The sequence below is a fragment of the Mobula birostris genome, chromosome 14 (assembly GCF_030028105.1).
Source record: "Mobula birostris isolate sMobBir1 chromosome 14, sMobBir1.hap1, whole genome shotgun sequence".
In the NCBI taxonomy this organism is placed as follows: domain Eukaryota; kingdom Metazoa; phylum Chordata; class Chondrichthyes; order Myliobatiformes; family Myliobatidae; genus Mobula; species Mobula birostris.
The window spans coordinates 76,987,204-77,005,034 of NC_092383.1; the positions used below are offsets into that span (position 1 = coordinate 76,987,204).

The 17,831-nt window shown below is 40.2% G+C and overlaps 1 protein-coding gene across 2 annotated transcripts in view; it reads right to left on the minus strand.

Moving 5' to 3' along the window:
- Nucleotides 1-560: 560 nt before the first annotated feature.
- lrig2 (leucine-rich repeats and immunoglobulin-like domains 2) overlaps nt 561-17,831 on the minus strand; it is an 86,133-nt gene continuing 68,862 nt past the window's right edge. For both annotated transcript variants that reach the window (XM_072278713.1, XM_072278714.1), the window contains 5 exons: nt 16,299-16,748; nt 15,139-15,291; nt 10,714-10,872; nt 9,212-9,496; nt 561-8,134 (listed from right to left, as the gene is read on the minus strand). In XM_072278713.1, coding sequence (XP_072134814.1) covers nt 7,893-8,134; nt 9,212-9,496; nt 10,714-10,872; nt 15,139-15,291; nt 16,299-16,748 — 1,289 coding nt within the window. In that variant the 3' untranslated portion in view covers nt 561-7,892. The remainder of the gene's footprint in view (nt 8,135-9,211; nt 9,497-10,713; nt 10,873-15,138; nt 15,292-16,298; nt 16,749-17,831) is intronic.

Genomic DNA, 17,831 nt, shown 5'->3' on the forward strand with positions numbered 1-17,831 from the left:
ATGTGCCTGGAATAAACTGCCAGGGGTGGTAGTGGAGGCAAATAAGCTAAAGGCTCACAAGGCTCCGAGGGACATGGAAGTGCAGAGAATGAAGGGATATTGACAGAAGGAATTAGTTGAATTAGGGATTTAATTTGTACAGCACAAAATGGACGAAAGACCCTGTTCCTGCGCTGTACTGTTCTATATGTGAAACCAGATGCAGCGGTGAGATGTCATCAAAAGCATTTGTCGTTGAGAAACCTACATTTTGGAATATGGAGGAGACTAAAGGAACTGAGACTGGCAGTGGAGGCCAAAATCACAGCAAGTTTGAGGAACCACATGGCTTACTCATGCTCTTATTCCCAACGTTTATCCCTTGTTGAACTGTTTAAAATGGCTAGACTACCCTGAATTGCCAAACAAAATATAAACTTGGTTTGTGCTTTCTACAAAACATTTGGTACACAAGAAAATAATGTGGAAATAAATGAGTATTAATTGGTTCATGTCCCAACTATTCCATAAACTTTACTTGTCCATCTGCTACACAAGATCAATTAAATACTCCAAGCACAGATGTTTTCCTACTTTATTGTGTGCAGAAATACAATATTTTACATTAACAGGTTTATTGTACACATGCTTTACAGAATGTACACAAGTGAAGCATCAAATATACAGAAGGATAGATTCCGGTCAACACAAGCTGCACACAGCATCTGCATTAGATTCACAGCACAGTATTTATACACTGCAGGTTTAAGCATAGTACCTGCATAGAGAAGGCTCACAGCACAGTACCTGAACAGTGGATTCATAGCAGAGTAACTGGGGCAGCGATTTAGAGTCATAGCACAGTACCTACACTGAGAGGATTCATTGAATAGCATCTGCAAGGGCTCACAGCAGACAGTATTTTAAATAAAATTAAAGCAAAAAGAAACAGTTATCTTTGAATGTTGCTTAGATCAGGCACTGAGTGCATCACAAAATAACCAAGGTTGTTCAGCTCCAGAGAACTGGCAGAGGGATGACAGGCTGAAAGGCCTCATTTCTGCATGCAGAATTTTGATGCGCATTTATTCATCGTCATCCACCTGCTCCAAGAAAACCAATACACCACTTTCACTAAGCTTATTTCAAATCCCGTATTGGCTCCAAAAGTACAAACCATCATTTCTACAGATCCCATTTATCTTACTTTTGATTTCCAGCATGCTTCTGTATCTTTCCACAACCTGCCTCTTCCTCCTCCCACCACCACCTCCCAACCAATGGCTCCTTTAATTTGGCAATGAGAATGAGAAGATAACCATAATTGTGAATCCTTGCCTCCAAGCACCATGCCTAAGAGGTGATGTAGCCCAGTGTAGAAGGTACTGAAAATCAGGTCAAACCAGCAATTCATCAAATGTTTGGCTTAACATATTTTTTGGCAGCGAGGACAGCAAAGAAAAACAGCAACAAGTGAATGACAACCATGGAATCAGAGCCATATATCTGTTCATGGATGATCAATGCCCCACTGGGCTATTCCCCATACAGCAGGCACAAAGATTAACTAAATCAAGGTGCTGGAGAAACACAGCAAGTCAGGCAGTATCTACGAAGAGGAAGGAAGAGTCAACGTTTTGGACTAAACTCATGAAGTGCTTAGATAGAGTATAGGTTGTTTGAATTTATTTACTTAGAGATACAGCATGGAACAGACCCTTCCAGCCCACCAAGCCGTGCTGCACCGCAACCCCCAATTTAGCCCTAGCCTAATCACCGGACAATTTACAATGTCCAATTAACCAGAATGTCTTTGGACTGTGGGAGGAAACTAGAGCACCCAGAGGAAACCCGCATGCACATGGGAAAAACACAAAAGTTATTACAAAGAAATTTTAAACCTAGGAGAATGCGGAACAATCTTATAGAAATGGTTTTAAGTTATGAGAAACACAAGGTGGGTAGTTGCAGTCTTTTTTCCAGGGTAGAAGAGTCCAAAAGTAGGGTACATAGATTTAGGAGATGATTTAAAAAGGGATTTAAGGGACACCTTTTTCCACTCAGAAGGTGTGAGTATATGGAACTGGCAGCCAGATAAAATGGTTGAGTCATGTACAATAATATCATTTAAGCAGCATGCTGACAGTTATACGGAGGGGGAGAGGTTTAGAAGAACATGGTCTAACAAAGGAAATTGGAATTGACTGAGTGGGCACTGTGTTCAGCATGGATGTGTTAGGTCACATGGAATCAGAGCAATATTGCCTTCTACTGAGCATAGTGACTGTTGCAAGAAGGCTCTAGCAGAGGTTCCTGATGTAATAGAGTTGTAATTGCCTGTGATTCAATTGTGGTTTTAGATTCCTACTAAGACTGAATCATAATCTGGTAGATTTTTTGGATATAATCTTAGTACAAGAAATCACTTCAAAAACCTCTATCCTATTAACCTGATCTGACTAGCTTAGTGGGGCCAGGGTGGATATATTGCCCATCACGAAAGAGTCACTGTATATCCGGACTAAATAAGCTGTCCAGAGTATTTGATCACCTAACCAACAACCATTACCAGCAGGAGGGATACCTCTTTGCAATGGGGAAGAATGTGGTTATGAAGAATATTCACAGAGGAATTTCTTTGGGAATGGGAACCATACATTTATTGTGTACATCCTGATTCTGGCTCAACTGTACAGCCACAACTTCACATTTATACCATCTTATGTCTAGACCAGAACTCCACAGACCAGACAAGATCCACTGGATGCCAAATTAAAAGTAGTCTGAAATGATTTGAAAGCTCGACAGATCTAGGAATTGGAGACATCAAATAAGGTCAGAGTGATACAAATATTTGAAGTGGGTTCATGGAAGTTTTGCCCAAATATCTACTGAATTCTTGTGGCGGAAAGAACACGCAAGTCTCAGAAACAAAATGAAGAACTGTAGTTTCTGGAAATTTGAAGCAACAAAAACAAAAAAATGCTGGAAACACTCATCAGGTTAGGTAGCATCGCCAGAGACAAGAAAAGTTAATGTTTGAGGTCAGATGCTGCCTAACCACCTTGAGTAATTTCAATGTTTCCTGTTTTCATTACCCAAGATACAGATGCTGGCTAAGGTAAAGATTTGCAAAAATATGGGATTATTGTAGTTTTCAAAGCTATGTCTATTCTTACTGGTTACTTACTACAAGTGGTGGATCGATAAAGCATGACAATTGGCAAGATGTAATCTGGTAGATTGCATGACAACCATCTTCTTACAATGACCTCTTCACCTCTGAAAGTATCATTGCAAGGTTGCTAGAAAGGTGCTCAAAGCCTGCAATGCTTGCTTCAAGAAAAGCTGAAGTATCTCAGTTACAACCTTCAAGAATGTACATTATTATACAATGACTTGCCTTGGATGAGTCAAATACAAAAGGTAGAACATCTTCCAAGAGGGTGAACCCTCACAAGGCGTCAGGCCCTGATGGTATACCTGGTAGGGCTCTGAAAACATTTGCCAACCAGTTGGTGGGAGTGGTCAAGTACACCTTCAATCTCTCACAGCTGCAGTAAGAGGTCCCCACTTGCTTCAAAAGGGTGATAATCATACCAGTGGGCAAAAGAACATGGTGAGCTGCCTCAATGGGTATTGTCCAGTAGCACTTACATCTATTGCGATTAAGTGCTTTGAAAGGTTGGTCACAGCTAGAAACAGCTCCTGCATAAACAAGAACATGGAGCCACTGCAATAGGTCCACAGTGAATGCACCTTCATTGGCTCTCCAAACAACAGGAATTCTGCAGATGCTGGAAATTCAAGCAACACACACCAAAGTTGCTGGTGAACGCAGCAGGCCAGGCAGCATCTGTAGGAAGAGGTGCAGTCGACGTTTCAGGCCGAGACCCTTCGTCAGGACTAACACATTGGCTCTCCACTCAGGTTAGCTGGACAATAGTAATACCTATGTCAAGCTGCTGTTTATTGACTACAGCTCAGCATTCAATACCATCATACCCTCAGTTCTAATTAACAAGCTTCAAAACCTGGGCCTCCAGACCTCCCTGGGAGACCACAGTCAGTGTGGGTTGGAAATAATATCTGCTCCTTGCTGACAATCAACACTGGCGTACCTCAAGGTTGTGTGCTTAGCCCAATGCTCTACCCTCTCTACATCCACAATTGTGTGACTAGGCACAGCTCCTATGCCATCTACAAATTTGACAATGACACAACTATTGTTGACAGAATTAGCTGGTTGAGTGCTGTCGCAGCAACGACCTTGCACACAACGTCAATAAGAACAAGGAACTGATTGTGGACTTCAGCAAGGGGAAATTGAGGGAACACACACCATTCCTCATTGAGGTATCATAAATGGAGAGGGTGAGCAGTTTCAAGTTCCTAGGTGTCAGCATCTCTGAGGATGTACCCTGAGCCTGACATATTGATGCAATTACATAGAAGGCATAACAGCAGCTAAAGATAATTGTTGAGGAGAATTGCTATGTCACCAACACACTTGCAAATATTTACAGATGTACTGTGTAGAGCATCCTGACTGGTTGCATCCCTGTCTGGCATAGAGGGGTCACAGCACAGGATTGCAAAAAGGTGCAGATAGTTGTACACTAAGCCAGCTCCAATATGGGCACTAGCCTCCTGAGCATCCACGACAACTTCAAAAGGCGGTATAGGACATACCATCTTCTCATTGCTACCAGAAAGGTGGAGGTACAGGAGAACTGAAGAGACACACTCAACATTTCAGAAACAGCTTCTTCCCCTCTACCATCAGATCACTGAACATTGAATGAATCAATGAACACTTCTTCACTATTAGTTTTGCCCCTTTTTGCACTACTTAATTATATATTTCTTATTGTAATTTATAGTTTTCTTTATTATTATGCATTGCACTATACTGCTGCCACAAAACAAATTTCATGACATATGTCAGCACTATGTAACCCGATTCTGATTCTGATAAGTGAGCTGAAGTTGGGCAGGAGGAGATTTGTCAGAAACACTGTACAGACCTGTTGTGGCTCAGTGACCTACTTTATGTGTAACAAAATTCTCTTACATACTAAGGAGCAGAAACCCTGTTACCAACTCCAATTCACCACAGCAGTTCTTCACTGGCCATAACATGCTTTGGAATGGAACGTTTTAGTAATAATTCATTACAGCCAATCAATCATTGGGTATGGAGATGATTAATCACTCCAATGCTACAAATCAGAATATATTGTCATTGCTTAAAGTACAAGGACAAATAAATGTGTTCTACCAATAATTATTGGTTAAAAACCAGTGCAGAATTGTAAACAGTTATTAACAAAGTACCATTCTTTATTTCATTGCCGGTCACAACTCAGTTTAGGTATGCTGAAATAAATGTGGCTGCATATTAGATGCCAATTTAATTTAGACAGATGACTGGAAGCCTACTGGATTACACATACACACACACACACTGAACACAAATGGTGGATAGGGGCACAAGTAATCTAGAGCTTCAATCACTACACTTGTGTTAACAGCCCAAATTAGCAATCCAGAGAACAAGTACAAATCCCAATATGATCATTCAAAATTGAAGTGTCTCAGCCTGACATCAGTAAAAGTTCCCATGGACACATTTTTTAAGCTAAATTGCAGCTAAAATACACAATCGTTTGACTGATGCTCTAGGATCAACCGACAAAGCTGTATTTATAATAACAAAGAGTGAAGTACACTAGAGATGACTCCAACGATAATAAGTGGCTCCAGTACTTCGATCTAACTCAAGTGATGTCTCCAGCCAAAAGATCAGAGGGATTTCCAAATTTAAAACGTTGTAAATTAACTTTAACAGTAAAATGATGGGATTTTCCATAGCAATCTACAACTGAAAAAGAGCTTTATAGAATGAATAGACTTATCAAATGTGAAACATAAATGGACAAAACTGACAAATGTAGTAGATGCACTTAAACATTGTATTATATAGATTAAATGTCAGCACTTAAAGTTGTATGCCACTTGAATAGTTGGAATAGCTTGTACTGTATGAGTGCAGTTTGATAATGTTTTCAACAGCGAGTCCAATACAGGTATGGACAGTTAAGGAACAGGCACTTAACTGAAGGCAGAATTCACAAGTTCTAAATTTGTCCATCAGGATATCAGATTCAGTATTTGGTTACCCTGAGTGATGTACCACACCAATACTTTTATGTGTGACTGAGCATGAGATTCTGAAATTCTGGGGAAATTATGAAATCTAGAGGTCAGAGACAGCTGAATCCAGGAAACAGCTTCCTAATCACACAGTATTCTATTGATCTATAATGAACTGGTCACATAGGATCATGGATTTCACTTGATTTCAAATACCATGAAATATTATGTAAATGGCAGATTGATGGAATTGAAGATGCTGGCCCATGTGGTCATCACCTGTATCAATTCTCAGAGAAAGCACTCAAACCCATAATAAAAATAAACTGTATACAAGGCTTTATATTCAAGTTTACTTGAATATATAATGTATATTATTTATATGTTATAAATGCAAGAGTCAATCTATACCAAAGATCCCAAAGTAAGAAATAAAAATTGTGACTGGGGGTGCTGTTTCAAGACTGTTTCAGACCTGTACAGTATATCCTTCCCCTTCCCTGGGAAGTTTGCTCCCACTGGCTACTTAATAAGGGAAAACCAAGATAAAGTGTGAACCAATGACTTTGCAACAACAGGTGTAGCAGCATTTAAACATTCCATGTTTGCCACTCACTTCCAAAAAGTCAATGCTGTTGTTCCAAATCTGATCTTGAACAAACTTGAATAACGTGGTCTTGAACCCATAAACCTGCCTGATCAGTGTTTGCACTTTCAAAATCACAACAATGCATCACTTTATGCTCCACAGCTGTTCAAAGTCAAACCAAAATTTGCCCCATCTTCCATGCAAGATGCAACACACCAATACATGCCATGTGACGGTTCATTACAAAAGGAGCATGGCTATTTTAAGGTCTGCCACAGCATTAATCTGACAGTACCAAGGCAAAATGCACAGTTCAAGCATAATGTTTTACACCAGTAACACAGTCCAGATGTTGCAATGGCTAGACCTCGAGAGCGAAAAGAAACTGTTCTTTTGGCTTCTTTTTTAACATTGCTATTGTACGGGCAAAAATGTTCAAAAATCCAATTTGAAAGTTGACAGAGCCACAACCCAAACAACTGTTATTGCAAATTTAATTCAGATAGTAAAATATCATTCGCTCCGCTTGTCAGTTAGAACCTCTACATATTGCAATGATTTTAACAACACTGTAGTGTAAAGTCTTCACATGAACTGCAAAACATGCAATATCTATACAATACCAGATCCTGTTTGGAAACCACCAAGCTGAACAGCATCAATATCTTGAAAATACAGGCTATTAACGTCAGTGAAAAATTTGACAGATGAGTTAAAATGTCACAAGAAAGACTACTACACAAAAAAAAAAACGGCTCGGGGGTCAAGTTTCCTGCAGCTGATATTTTTTCCAAGCCACATTCTATTATCCTTATACAATTTAAGAGAGTTTAGCAATATTTTAGGGATCATTCTTTACTTCCAGTTGTTTTCTTCATCTAGAAATTGGTGATAGAGTTTTAGAACAGAATTTCATACTACTATTTGTAATTGGGAGTGACAAAAAAAATGCACTTGGGGAAAAAAAACTTATTCCTCTGCCACAGCTTTCAAGGATGCCTTCCTTAACAAAACTTGTCTGAAAAGTGCAGAATAATGAAGATATGTTGAGCCTCAAAGACATACACAACTGGTGTGTTTGGCCTCAGTGTCAGCATTTTGAGGTAGTGGGTGAAGGTTGCGTTGCTCAGAGTACTGATAATGTGTTTGCATTTGGTGCGTTAATGACCTACGTAGTGGCACCATAAGCCTGAACAGCTGGAGTCCTTTCACTGTCAATGCTCTGTTCAGAGCTTCTTTGGGTTGGTCTGCTATGAGCTGTACAGGGTTCAGGTCCATCCTCTGCTTCATCTTCGCCTTCCATGAGAGCCCGTGGATTCTCATGAACATTCACAGGTTGGTGCAAATAATGTGGATATGTGTGCAGTCCGGAATCTGCATTCAAACCCCGTGAAAGCCGTGGGCACGATTCTATTAAAAACAAAAATTGGTAAAGTAGAACTCAGTAAAGAAATTAAAAACAAGCAGCATCAGCCTTAGTACTTTTAGCAAACAGAAAGCCAATCAGCCCTGTTAGTTGCCCTGCTTTTCAGTTAACGGCTGCTCTGGATTTCATCAGATCTTGGCTTTGTAACCCTACTAACCTCTATATCCAATCACGGGGGGGGAGCAATTCTAGTTTGCAGTTGTAGGTCTATCCTCATTCTCTGAAATCTTTTGGGGAACACTGAACATTAGATACCACTATGCTTTGTTGATATCAACCTTAAAAATATAGCTCTAATTTTACAGTTCTATTTCCTATTCTAAAAACTCAACACCTGATGAAATAATTTATCTTTCCTTCTAATTGTTGTAATCTTAAACAACAACAATCATAAGCTGAGCCAGTGTAAGCAACATCAGAAATGAAATTGAGCAAAAGAAAATAAAGCAGTCAGGATTTACGGCACTAAATCTTCAAACTGATATCAATGTTGGCATTTATGCTATTAAATACCATTGTATATACAAGAGAAACTGAAAAGAATCTGAATGATTGATGAAAACTGAAGTTTATTTTTCCAGTGAGAAATAACTTTGATCTAAACTTGGCTGCAAATGATCTTGGCCTTAAAATATCTGTACAGGATCAACAATATTTCAAAATTGTAGCATCACAAAATGGTAGACTTAACTGGGCTGAGAAATCTGTCTCTTTTTACACAGTGGGATATACAGATCTTAAACCATCAGAAACGTGTTGCACAGAACGAACCTCTGAAGCACCGTTGTAGAGGCCACATTGGACTCTCATTGCTTTTGCCAAAGAAAGCTAATCCAGCTCTTCTTTATCAGATGATGACAGATTTACTGGAAGTTTCCAACATTCTTGAGCTTTTATTTTTAGTAATTTTGCTTTGAAACCTTTTAAGGTTGCAGCTTTCACTCAACTATGTTTACTGCAAGACGAGGGCTCTAAAAATCAAATGGCTATAGCTTTAACCTCTTTATGTTCTAGTATACGCGTGCATTTATGTAGAACGTACATGCAAAGAAAGTTCTTACCCATGCGATGTAGTTGAGTCATAGTTGGATTGCATATCCTATCATGGTTTGTTAAGTAAACAGACATGTCAGCTTCTGTAGTCAGACCGTCTATGGCCGTGCCTTCATGCTGATTGTGTACTGTAAAGCTGTCCTTTGGAAATTGCCCCTTAAAGTTGGCCAGAGTATGATCAAGAGAATCTTCCTCTCCAAGGAATGTATAGGGACAGTACTCTCTGTTCTTTGCATACATGTTGGTGCTGTCAAAACAATCTGAGCAAATCACCAGTGATCCCGAAGCACCACCTGAAATCATATTTTGCAGTTTTTAAAAACTGAGCAATATTTCAGATTTTTTTTTTGCTTTATTATTTATGGACTAGAAAGATCTATATTTATCCCATAAGCTTACAATTTTGAGAGGCAATTGATACAAAACAAATTATTTTTAAGCATATTTAAAACCTCCACACTAATCACTGCAGCAGCTGTCTGTATAAAGTTTCTGACATTCAAGTCAGAAAGCTTCACTGGTGTCAGGCTAGATTTTGTGTGTAATGTATGGATCTCTTTCTTTTAGAGGGATGGACCCCCCCACACCCCTAAGAACAATGTATTGATCTGTTGTCTACGTATGTGCATTGTTCTCTCTCTCTCGCTGCAATATTACAACAAAAATAAAAAGCTGCATGACTGACCATGGTGCACCATTTATGGAGGTTAGTTTGTATATTTGCTGCCATTTTTCTACAACAGCAATGACATTTCCCCCCTAAAAAAGTACACTGTTGGTCGTAAAGCATTCTTGGTTATACAAAAAGTACAAAATATGTTCTTGGCATACAAATCTTAATATTCAAAAGCAAATTTCTTTCAATTATGAATCATTGGGCACCACAGTAGAGTAGTGGTTACCATGATGCTTTTACAGTTTAGAGCACAGTTCAGAGTTCAGTTCTGATGCTATCTGTTCCTCCCACAGTCCAGTGATGTACTGGTTAACATATCACTGTCAATTGTCCTGTGTTTAAGATGGGGTTAAATCAGTGGGTTGCTGGGCAGCGCGCCTCAAATGGCCAGAACTGCCTGTTTCGCGCTGTATCTCTAAATAAAATAAAAAATAATATTCTGCTTTGGCATAGCTGTTTAAGGCGGCTGGTGAACTTCCTGAAGTTTCAACTGTACCACAGATATTTTATACATCCTTCAAAGCTTGATTTCATAGTTCATCCAATAAAGACTGCTTCCAATTGCAGCTCTTCTCCAGTGCTGGCTTCAGAGACAGCATAAATTATACACTTATCCTTGAGCAAGTCTGAACCTACTGATCGCCAAAAAGAGCGAGACTGCTGGCAAAAGAATCTAGCTGACATAGAGGAAGCAAAAAGAGAGGAACGAGAATAATCTTGTGCAGACCTGAAATGGTTGCATTCTCTGGGCCCAGTGGTGTTTTCCTGTACTACATTGTATATTGAAGTCTGTACACAAGCTGATTAGCATTCATTCTAATGACTGCTACATACCTGCATTGGGCTGCTGTGCAAGGCTTTCATGAGGCTCACTTGGATGGAAACTGCTTCTTCCTGCATACAAGGAACCCATTCTCCCATGAAGACTGGTTGCAAGCGGTGTGGTCAGAATGTCTGCATCAGTTTCACTCCCATTATCTACATAGCAAATACCTATTGGAAAAAAAAATCTGATTAATTCAGAATTAAAACATGTCATAGAAAACACATAAATAGGAGATGGACTTCTACTTTCACATGACAACAAACAAGGTTAAAATGAAGTGCCCACTTACAGAGAAAGTTAGCCTAACGACAATCAAGCAAAACTCCAGGAAACCAAGGTGACCCAGAAAACAATACGAGACAAGTCTGACTAGTCTTTACACATATTAACTAGCCTATAGTTTCCTTTCTTCTGCCTCTCTCCCTTCTTGAAGGGTGGAGTGAGTGACATTTGGAGTTTTCCATTCTTCTGGAACCATTCTAAAATCTAGTGATTCTTGAAAGATCATTACTAATGCCTCCATGATTTCTTCAGCCACCTCTTTCAAAACACTGGCGTGTATACCATCTGGTCCAGGTGACTGATCTACCTTCAGACATTTCAGTTTCCCCAAGAACTTTCTCTCCAGTTATAATAACTCGACACACTTCATGACCCTTGTCACCTGGAACTTCCACCATGCTGCTAATATATTCTACGTGAAAACTGATGCAAAATACTTAGTTCATCTGCCATTTTGTTGTCCTCCATTACCACCTCTCAAGCATTGTTTTCCAGCTATCTGATATTCACTCTTGCCTCTCCTTTATACTATGTATCTGAAGAAACTTTTGGTATCCTCTAAATATTATTGGCTAGCTTATTTTCATATTCCATCTTTTCCTTCCTAATGAATTTTTTTTAGTTGCCTTGTGTTGCTTAATAAAAGCTTCCCAATCCTCTAACTTCCCACTAATTTTTGCTCTATTATATGCCTTCTTTTTGGCTTTTATGTTAGCTTTGACTTCTTTTGTTAGCCACAGTTGTGTCATCTTTCCTTTAGAATACTTCTGCCTCTTTGTGATGTATATATCCTGTGCCTTCTGAACTGCTTCCAGAAATTCCAGCCATTGCTGCTGTGCTGTCATCCCTGCCAGTGTTCTTCTCCAATCAGTTCTAGCCAACTCCTCTCTTACGCCTCTAATTTCCTTTACTCCAATGTAATACTGATACATTTGACTTTAGCTTCCCCTTCTCAAATTTCAGGGTGAATTAGATCATATTATGATCACTTGCCCCTCAAGTTTTTTCCCCTTAAACTCTCCAATTAATTCTGGTTTATCGCACAACACCCAATCCAGAATAGATGATCCTTTAGTGGGTTCAAGCACGAACTGCTCTAAAAAGTCATCGTAGAGGCACTCTAGAAATTTCCCCTCTGTAATCCAGCACAACCCAATATTCCCAATTTACATGCATATTGAAGCCCCCCATGACAACTGTAACATTGCCCATTTGGCATGCATTTTCTATCTCCTGTTGTAATTTGTAGGCCGTATTCTTACTACTGTTTGGGGGTCTGTATACACTCCCAGAGTCTTTTTACTCATGCAGTTCCTTAGCTCTATCCACAATGATGCAACACCTTCCAACATTATGTCACCTCTTTCTAATGATTTGATTTCATTTCTTTTTAAACCAACAGAGCAATGCTGTCCTTTCTGCCCGTCCCTTCGATACAATATGTATCCTTGGACATTAAGCTTCCAGCTATAATCTTCTTTCAGCCATGATTCAGTGATGCCTACATCATCATTATTCCGTAACCGTGCGCAAACACACTCAGTCCTGTATTCACACTTTGATTCTGTTCACATTTTACATTGCAACTCAGCCCGTTGACTGCAATTTTGCCCTATCAACAGCCTTTCCTCATTACACATTGTCTATTTGTAAACCAACTACCTCATCTTCAGCACTATCATCCGCCTTTCCTATATTGTTTCTTGCATTGAAATATATGCAGCTCAGAACACTGGTCACACATGTTCAACCTCTTGATAACAAACTTTGTCTGAGGTCTTGCCAACATCTGCCTCCACAACCTCTCCACTAACTGTTCTGGCACTCCAGATCCCACCCCCCTGCAACTCTAGTTTAAACCCCACCATGCAGCATTAACAAACCTTGCTGCTAGGATATTAGTCCGTCTCCAGTTCAGGTGCAAGCTGTCCCTCCTGTACAGGTTCCACCTTCCCTGGAAGAGAGCCCAATGATCTAAAAATCTTACGTCCTCCCTCTACACCAACTCCTTAACCACATATTAAACTGTATAATCTTCCTAGTTCTGGCCTCTAGCACATGGCATGGGTAGCAATCCTGAGATCACAACCTTAGAGGTTCTGCCCTTTAACTTAGCACCCAACTCCCTATGCAGAACCTCGTAACTCATCCTACCCATGTCATTGGTACCTCCATGGATGACTCCTGGCTGTTCGTCCTCCCATTTAAGAATGCTGAGGAGTCAAACCAAGATATCCCAGACCCTGGCACCAAGGAGGCAACATATCATCCAGGAATCTCATTCCTGCCCACAGAACTTCCTGTCTGCTCCCTTAACGAATCCCCTCTCATCATAGAGAGCCTCTTCTTCCCACCCCCCACCCCTTCTGAGTCAGAGACAGACTCAGTGCAAGACACTCTCCCACTGCGACTTTCCTCTGTTAGGCTATCCCGCCCCCCCACCAACAGCATCCAAAGTGATATATCTGCTGCTGAGGGAGAAGGCCATGGGGGTACTCTGCACTGGCTCCTTAACTCCTTTCTCCTTCCTGACAGTTACCCAGTTTCTTGTGTCTTGCACCTTGAGTGTAACAACCTCTCTATATGTCGTATCTATCACCCCCCTCAGCCACCCGAAAGAACTGGAGTTCATTCAGTTCCGGCTCCAACTTGTTAACATGGTTTGTTAGAAGCTGCAGCTGGATGTGAGAAGGCAGGGAGACCTCCAATCATCCTGTCTAGCATCTCTGCAGTCCTAGCTGAGCAGATATAAAGAGAACAAAAAAAAATTTGCTTTTCTTTCCTTTGCTTTCTCTGAGTGGAGCCTCTCTTCATTGAAGCTTCAAAGAGCTAAAGCCTCAAGATCACCACTCAGACTATGTCCACTCAAAATGACCATTGCACTTGCCCCTGCCTTCCTTTAATTTGTTCTTGCTAATCAATCCCAAAAGCTGATAGGTTGCTAATCAAAGCCCTTTTTCTCTGTACCCTCCCACTGCTGCCTTTTATCCTTGGGCAGTGGACCTGGTTGAAATTCCTTCCTCCCAAAACTTCCGAAGTCTGGATCGGCCGCTAATCAAAGCTCTATAGTGGGGGAGTGTAGGACCAGAGATGAAGAGTAATTCATTTGTCCAGAGGGAGGCGAGTCTGTGGAATTTATTGCCACAGTTGGCTGGAGAGGCCCAGTCATTGGGTATACTTCGAGTCATAGAACACTACAGCAAGGAACAGATCCTTTGGCCCATCGAGTCTATGCTGAACCATTAATCTGCCTCGTCTCATCAACCTACGCCTGGACTGTAGCTCTCCATACCCCTACCATCCATATACCTACCCAAGTTTCCTTTAAATGTTGGAATTGAACCTGCAAACACCACTTCCGCTCCACATTATCACAACCCTGAGTGAAGTTCCTCCTCTTATTTCCCTTAAACATTTCATCTTTTACCCTTAACCAACGATCTCTACTCATAGTCTCACCAAACCTCAGTGAAGAAAGCCTGCTTGCACTTACCCTATCTTTGCACCTCAATTTCGTATACCTGTCAAATATTCCCTGATTCTTCAATATCCTTGTGAATAATGACCTCGTCTATTCTACCTTTCCCTATAACTCAGGTCCTCCAGTCCTAACAACATCCTCAAATTTTCTCAACACACTTATTGACATTTTTACTGTAAGTAGGTGCCAAAACTACACACAATACTCCAAATTAGGCCTCACCTATGTCTTATAACAACTTCAACATAAAATCCCAATTCCAGTATTCAAACTTTAAAAAGGAGGCTGATAGTTTCTTAATTAGTCAGGGCTTTAAAGGTTATGAGAAGGCAGAAGAGGAGGGTTGTAAAGGAAATTAAATCAGCTATGATTGAATGGCAGAACAGACTTGAACGATCGAATGGTCTACTTCTACTCCTCCGTCTTATGGAATCCTAATCCATTATATGTTCCAGTTTTATTGTTCCTTTCGATTATCTGAACCACTTATACTTTGTATATTAAAGTTACATTATTCCCCTGCTTTACCTCATATTTGCAACCATTAACCCCTTTCCATTCCTCTCTCCTCTTCCCCCACCACTTTCCCACCAAAATTCTGCTTCACCTCAAGCTAAACACAGTACCATAAAACAAAATACAACAGAAAAGAAGGAACATCTTTGCTGACCATCTGTTCCTTTGTGTATATAGCCATGGGCAGTAGATGCCATGAGCTGCTGGTGACTTCCAGCCTCAGAGTTGCTATAGCCTTCCTGAGGCTCCGACAGTGTTCCTTGGGAAGACAGATAACTTGGAATATCAGCAGGCAAATTCATCTCATCTGGGGAAAGAGAAAGTGGAGTCACTGGAGGAACCAGACAGGGGTACAAAAACTATATATCTTGTTACATCTTAAAGCAACAGATATCAATCCAATTACATATAATGCCCTTAAATCATCCTCTGAATTTATTACTTTACAACCTACAAGGGTTCTACCACTCACCCCCAAATAAATCCCTTTTAAGTCCATTATATTGAATCATCCTATACAGGCTGGTATAGACGTATAATATAATTTGCACATCTGCAAATATGAGCACCGTGCATTTTAATTAGCACTTTAATTCTGTCACCAGGGAAATTAAACAAAGGACGGTTCTAGAAACAATTACATGTGGATCTACTTAACGCCTTATTAAATGCAAACCACCTTTTTATTTTAAACAGTAATTATCTCGATGCACAAAGGCTCGGCGGGCAGACTAAGTCCGACGGAGACATCTAAATAAAAAGTTGAATATCCTTTCAAAAGAACAATAGCACTTGATTAAAGTATTAGGGTCAAGCATACAACTACTTTGTATGACACACTCACTTCATTGCATATGGAGAATTAAAGCCCAATTCTGGACTTCATCTTAATCAGAGTTAGGCAAAGATAATTAGACCAGGGTTTGAAAGCAAATGCAGAAGATATGGTGCAGTCTTCAGCAACTGAAGGGACAAAGGGCAACTATACAGGGCCTTTTTCTTGACAAGCTATTCCGTCTGAAGTTTGAACAATCTGTATTAATGACTTAAGGTTTTAAAGTCCTTACCTGAAAAAAAGCCTGCACACACTCTCTACTATCTTATAACTTTGAAAGTTTACATTTGTAATAATATGCACACTAGTAATTACATGATTTTTTTTCTATGGAAGTGATGTGATGATGCAACCGTTACAGGAAAGTATCATACACTGGGACAATCTACCCAGTTATTCTGGACAACAATCTTATGTTGGAAGTACAAATTTCATAAAGTGTATAGCTTAATAAACACACAATTTGAAGTCTGTCCTACCTGTGTGTGTAATACTGTAATCCTCACTCTTCCGTCTCATGTGGTATATAACAATTACCCACACCAGTGAAGTGCCAACCACACAAACCACTACAACAATAATAACAATTCCAATTGTTGTCCAGCCATCCTCCTCAAAGACTGAGCTTTTCTGCATGGAGTCACAGTTCGAAGTTGGAATCACGTTTAAGTAAATGTGACCACGCTCTGTCCCAAGCGTGTTAGACATGACACACGTGTACTTCCCAATATCCTCTGGTCCAGCATCCACAATGATCAGAAGCTGGTTGGCAGCAGCAAAGAAATGTCTCTCTGTTACAACCAAAGGGCCATCATCTTTTGTCCAGTTCAGGCGTGGTGTGGGGCTGCCTCCAGCTATACATTGCAGAACAGCTGTTTCTCCTCTGGCAACAGTTCGATCTTCCAGAGGTCGCATAAATGAAGGGGTTTCTGTGAAAGGTGGTGGGGTGCAGGCAGGGTTGAGAAAGGAATGGCGGTGGAAAGGAAGGTAGGAAAATTAGTTTAGAAACTTGGACCAGACAAGTGCCTAAAAATTTCAAACATCAATGAAAGAAATACTACAGCTTTAAAATTCTGGGAGAGCACCTGGCAGCCATAATACTATTGTCACAAAGATGCTGTTCTTTTCAGTAACACAAGAGATTCTGCAGATGCTGAAAACCCACAGTAACATGCACAAAATTCTGGAGGAACTCAGGACCAAAACATCTGCCGTTTATTCCCCTCCATAAATGCTGCCTAATCTACTGAGTTCCTCCAGCATTTTGTATGCATATTTGCAAAAAAAGGTTTGTGACTCCTTTGCAATTACCTGTTTTTTTTTGAATTATTTACTCATATACTGTGGTCTGATCTTCATCTAGGTCACAATAATAGATAAATAGAATCTGCACAAACGAATGACACACAAATAATTGTACTTTCCATGTCTTTATTGAATACATTGCTCAATCATTCACAGTCCAGGCTGGAGAAAGTATGTGAACCCGTCTATTTAATAACTGGTAGAACAACCTTTAGCAACAATAACCTCGACCAAACATTTCCTTTTGCTGCTGATCAGATTTGCACAATGGCGAGGAGGAACATTAGACCATTCCTCCATACAAAACTGTTTCAGCTCATCAATATTTTGGAAACCTTGCATGAACAGCCCTCTTCAGGTCATGCCACAGCATCACAAATGGGTTAAGGTATGGACTCTGACATGTTCATTCCAAAAGACGGATTTTCTTCTTTTTAAACCATTCTGTTGCTGATTTACTCCTGTGTTTTGGATCACAGTCTTGTTGCATCATCATCCAACTTCTATTACGCTACAGAAGGACTGCTACCTGACATTCTTCTCTAAAATGTCTTGATGAAGTTTTGAATTCATTGTTGCCTCAACTATTGCAAGCTGCACAGGCCCTGAGGCAGCATAGCAGCCCCAAACCATGATGCTCCTTCACAGTTGGGACCAGCGTTTAGTGTTGGTATGCAGTGCCCTCTTCCTCTGAATATAGGTTCAAT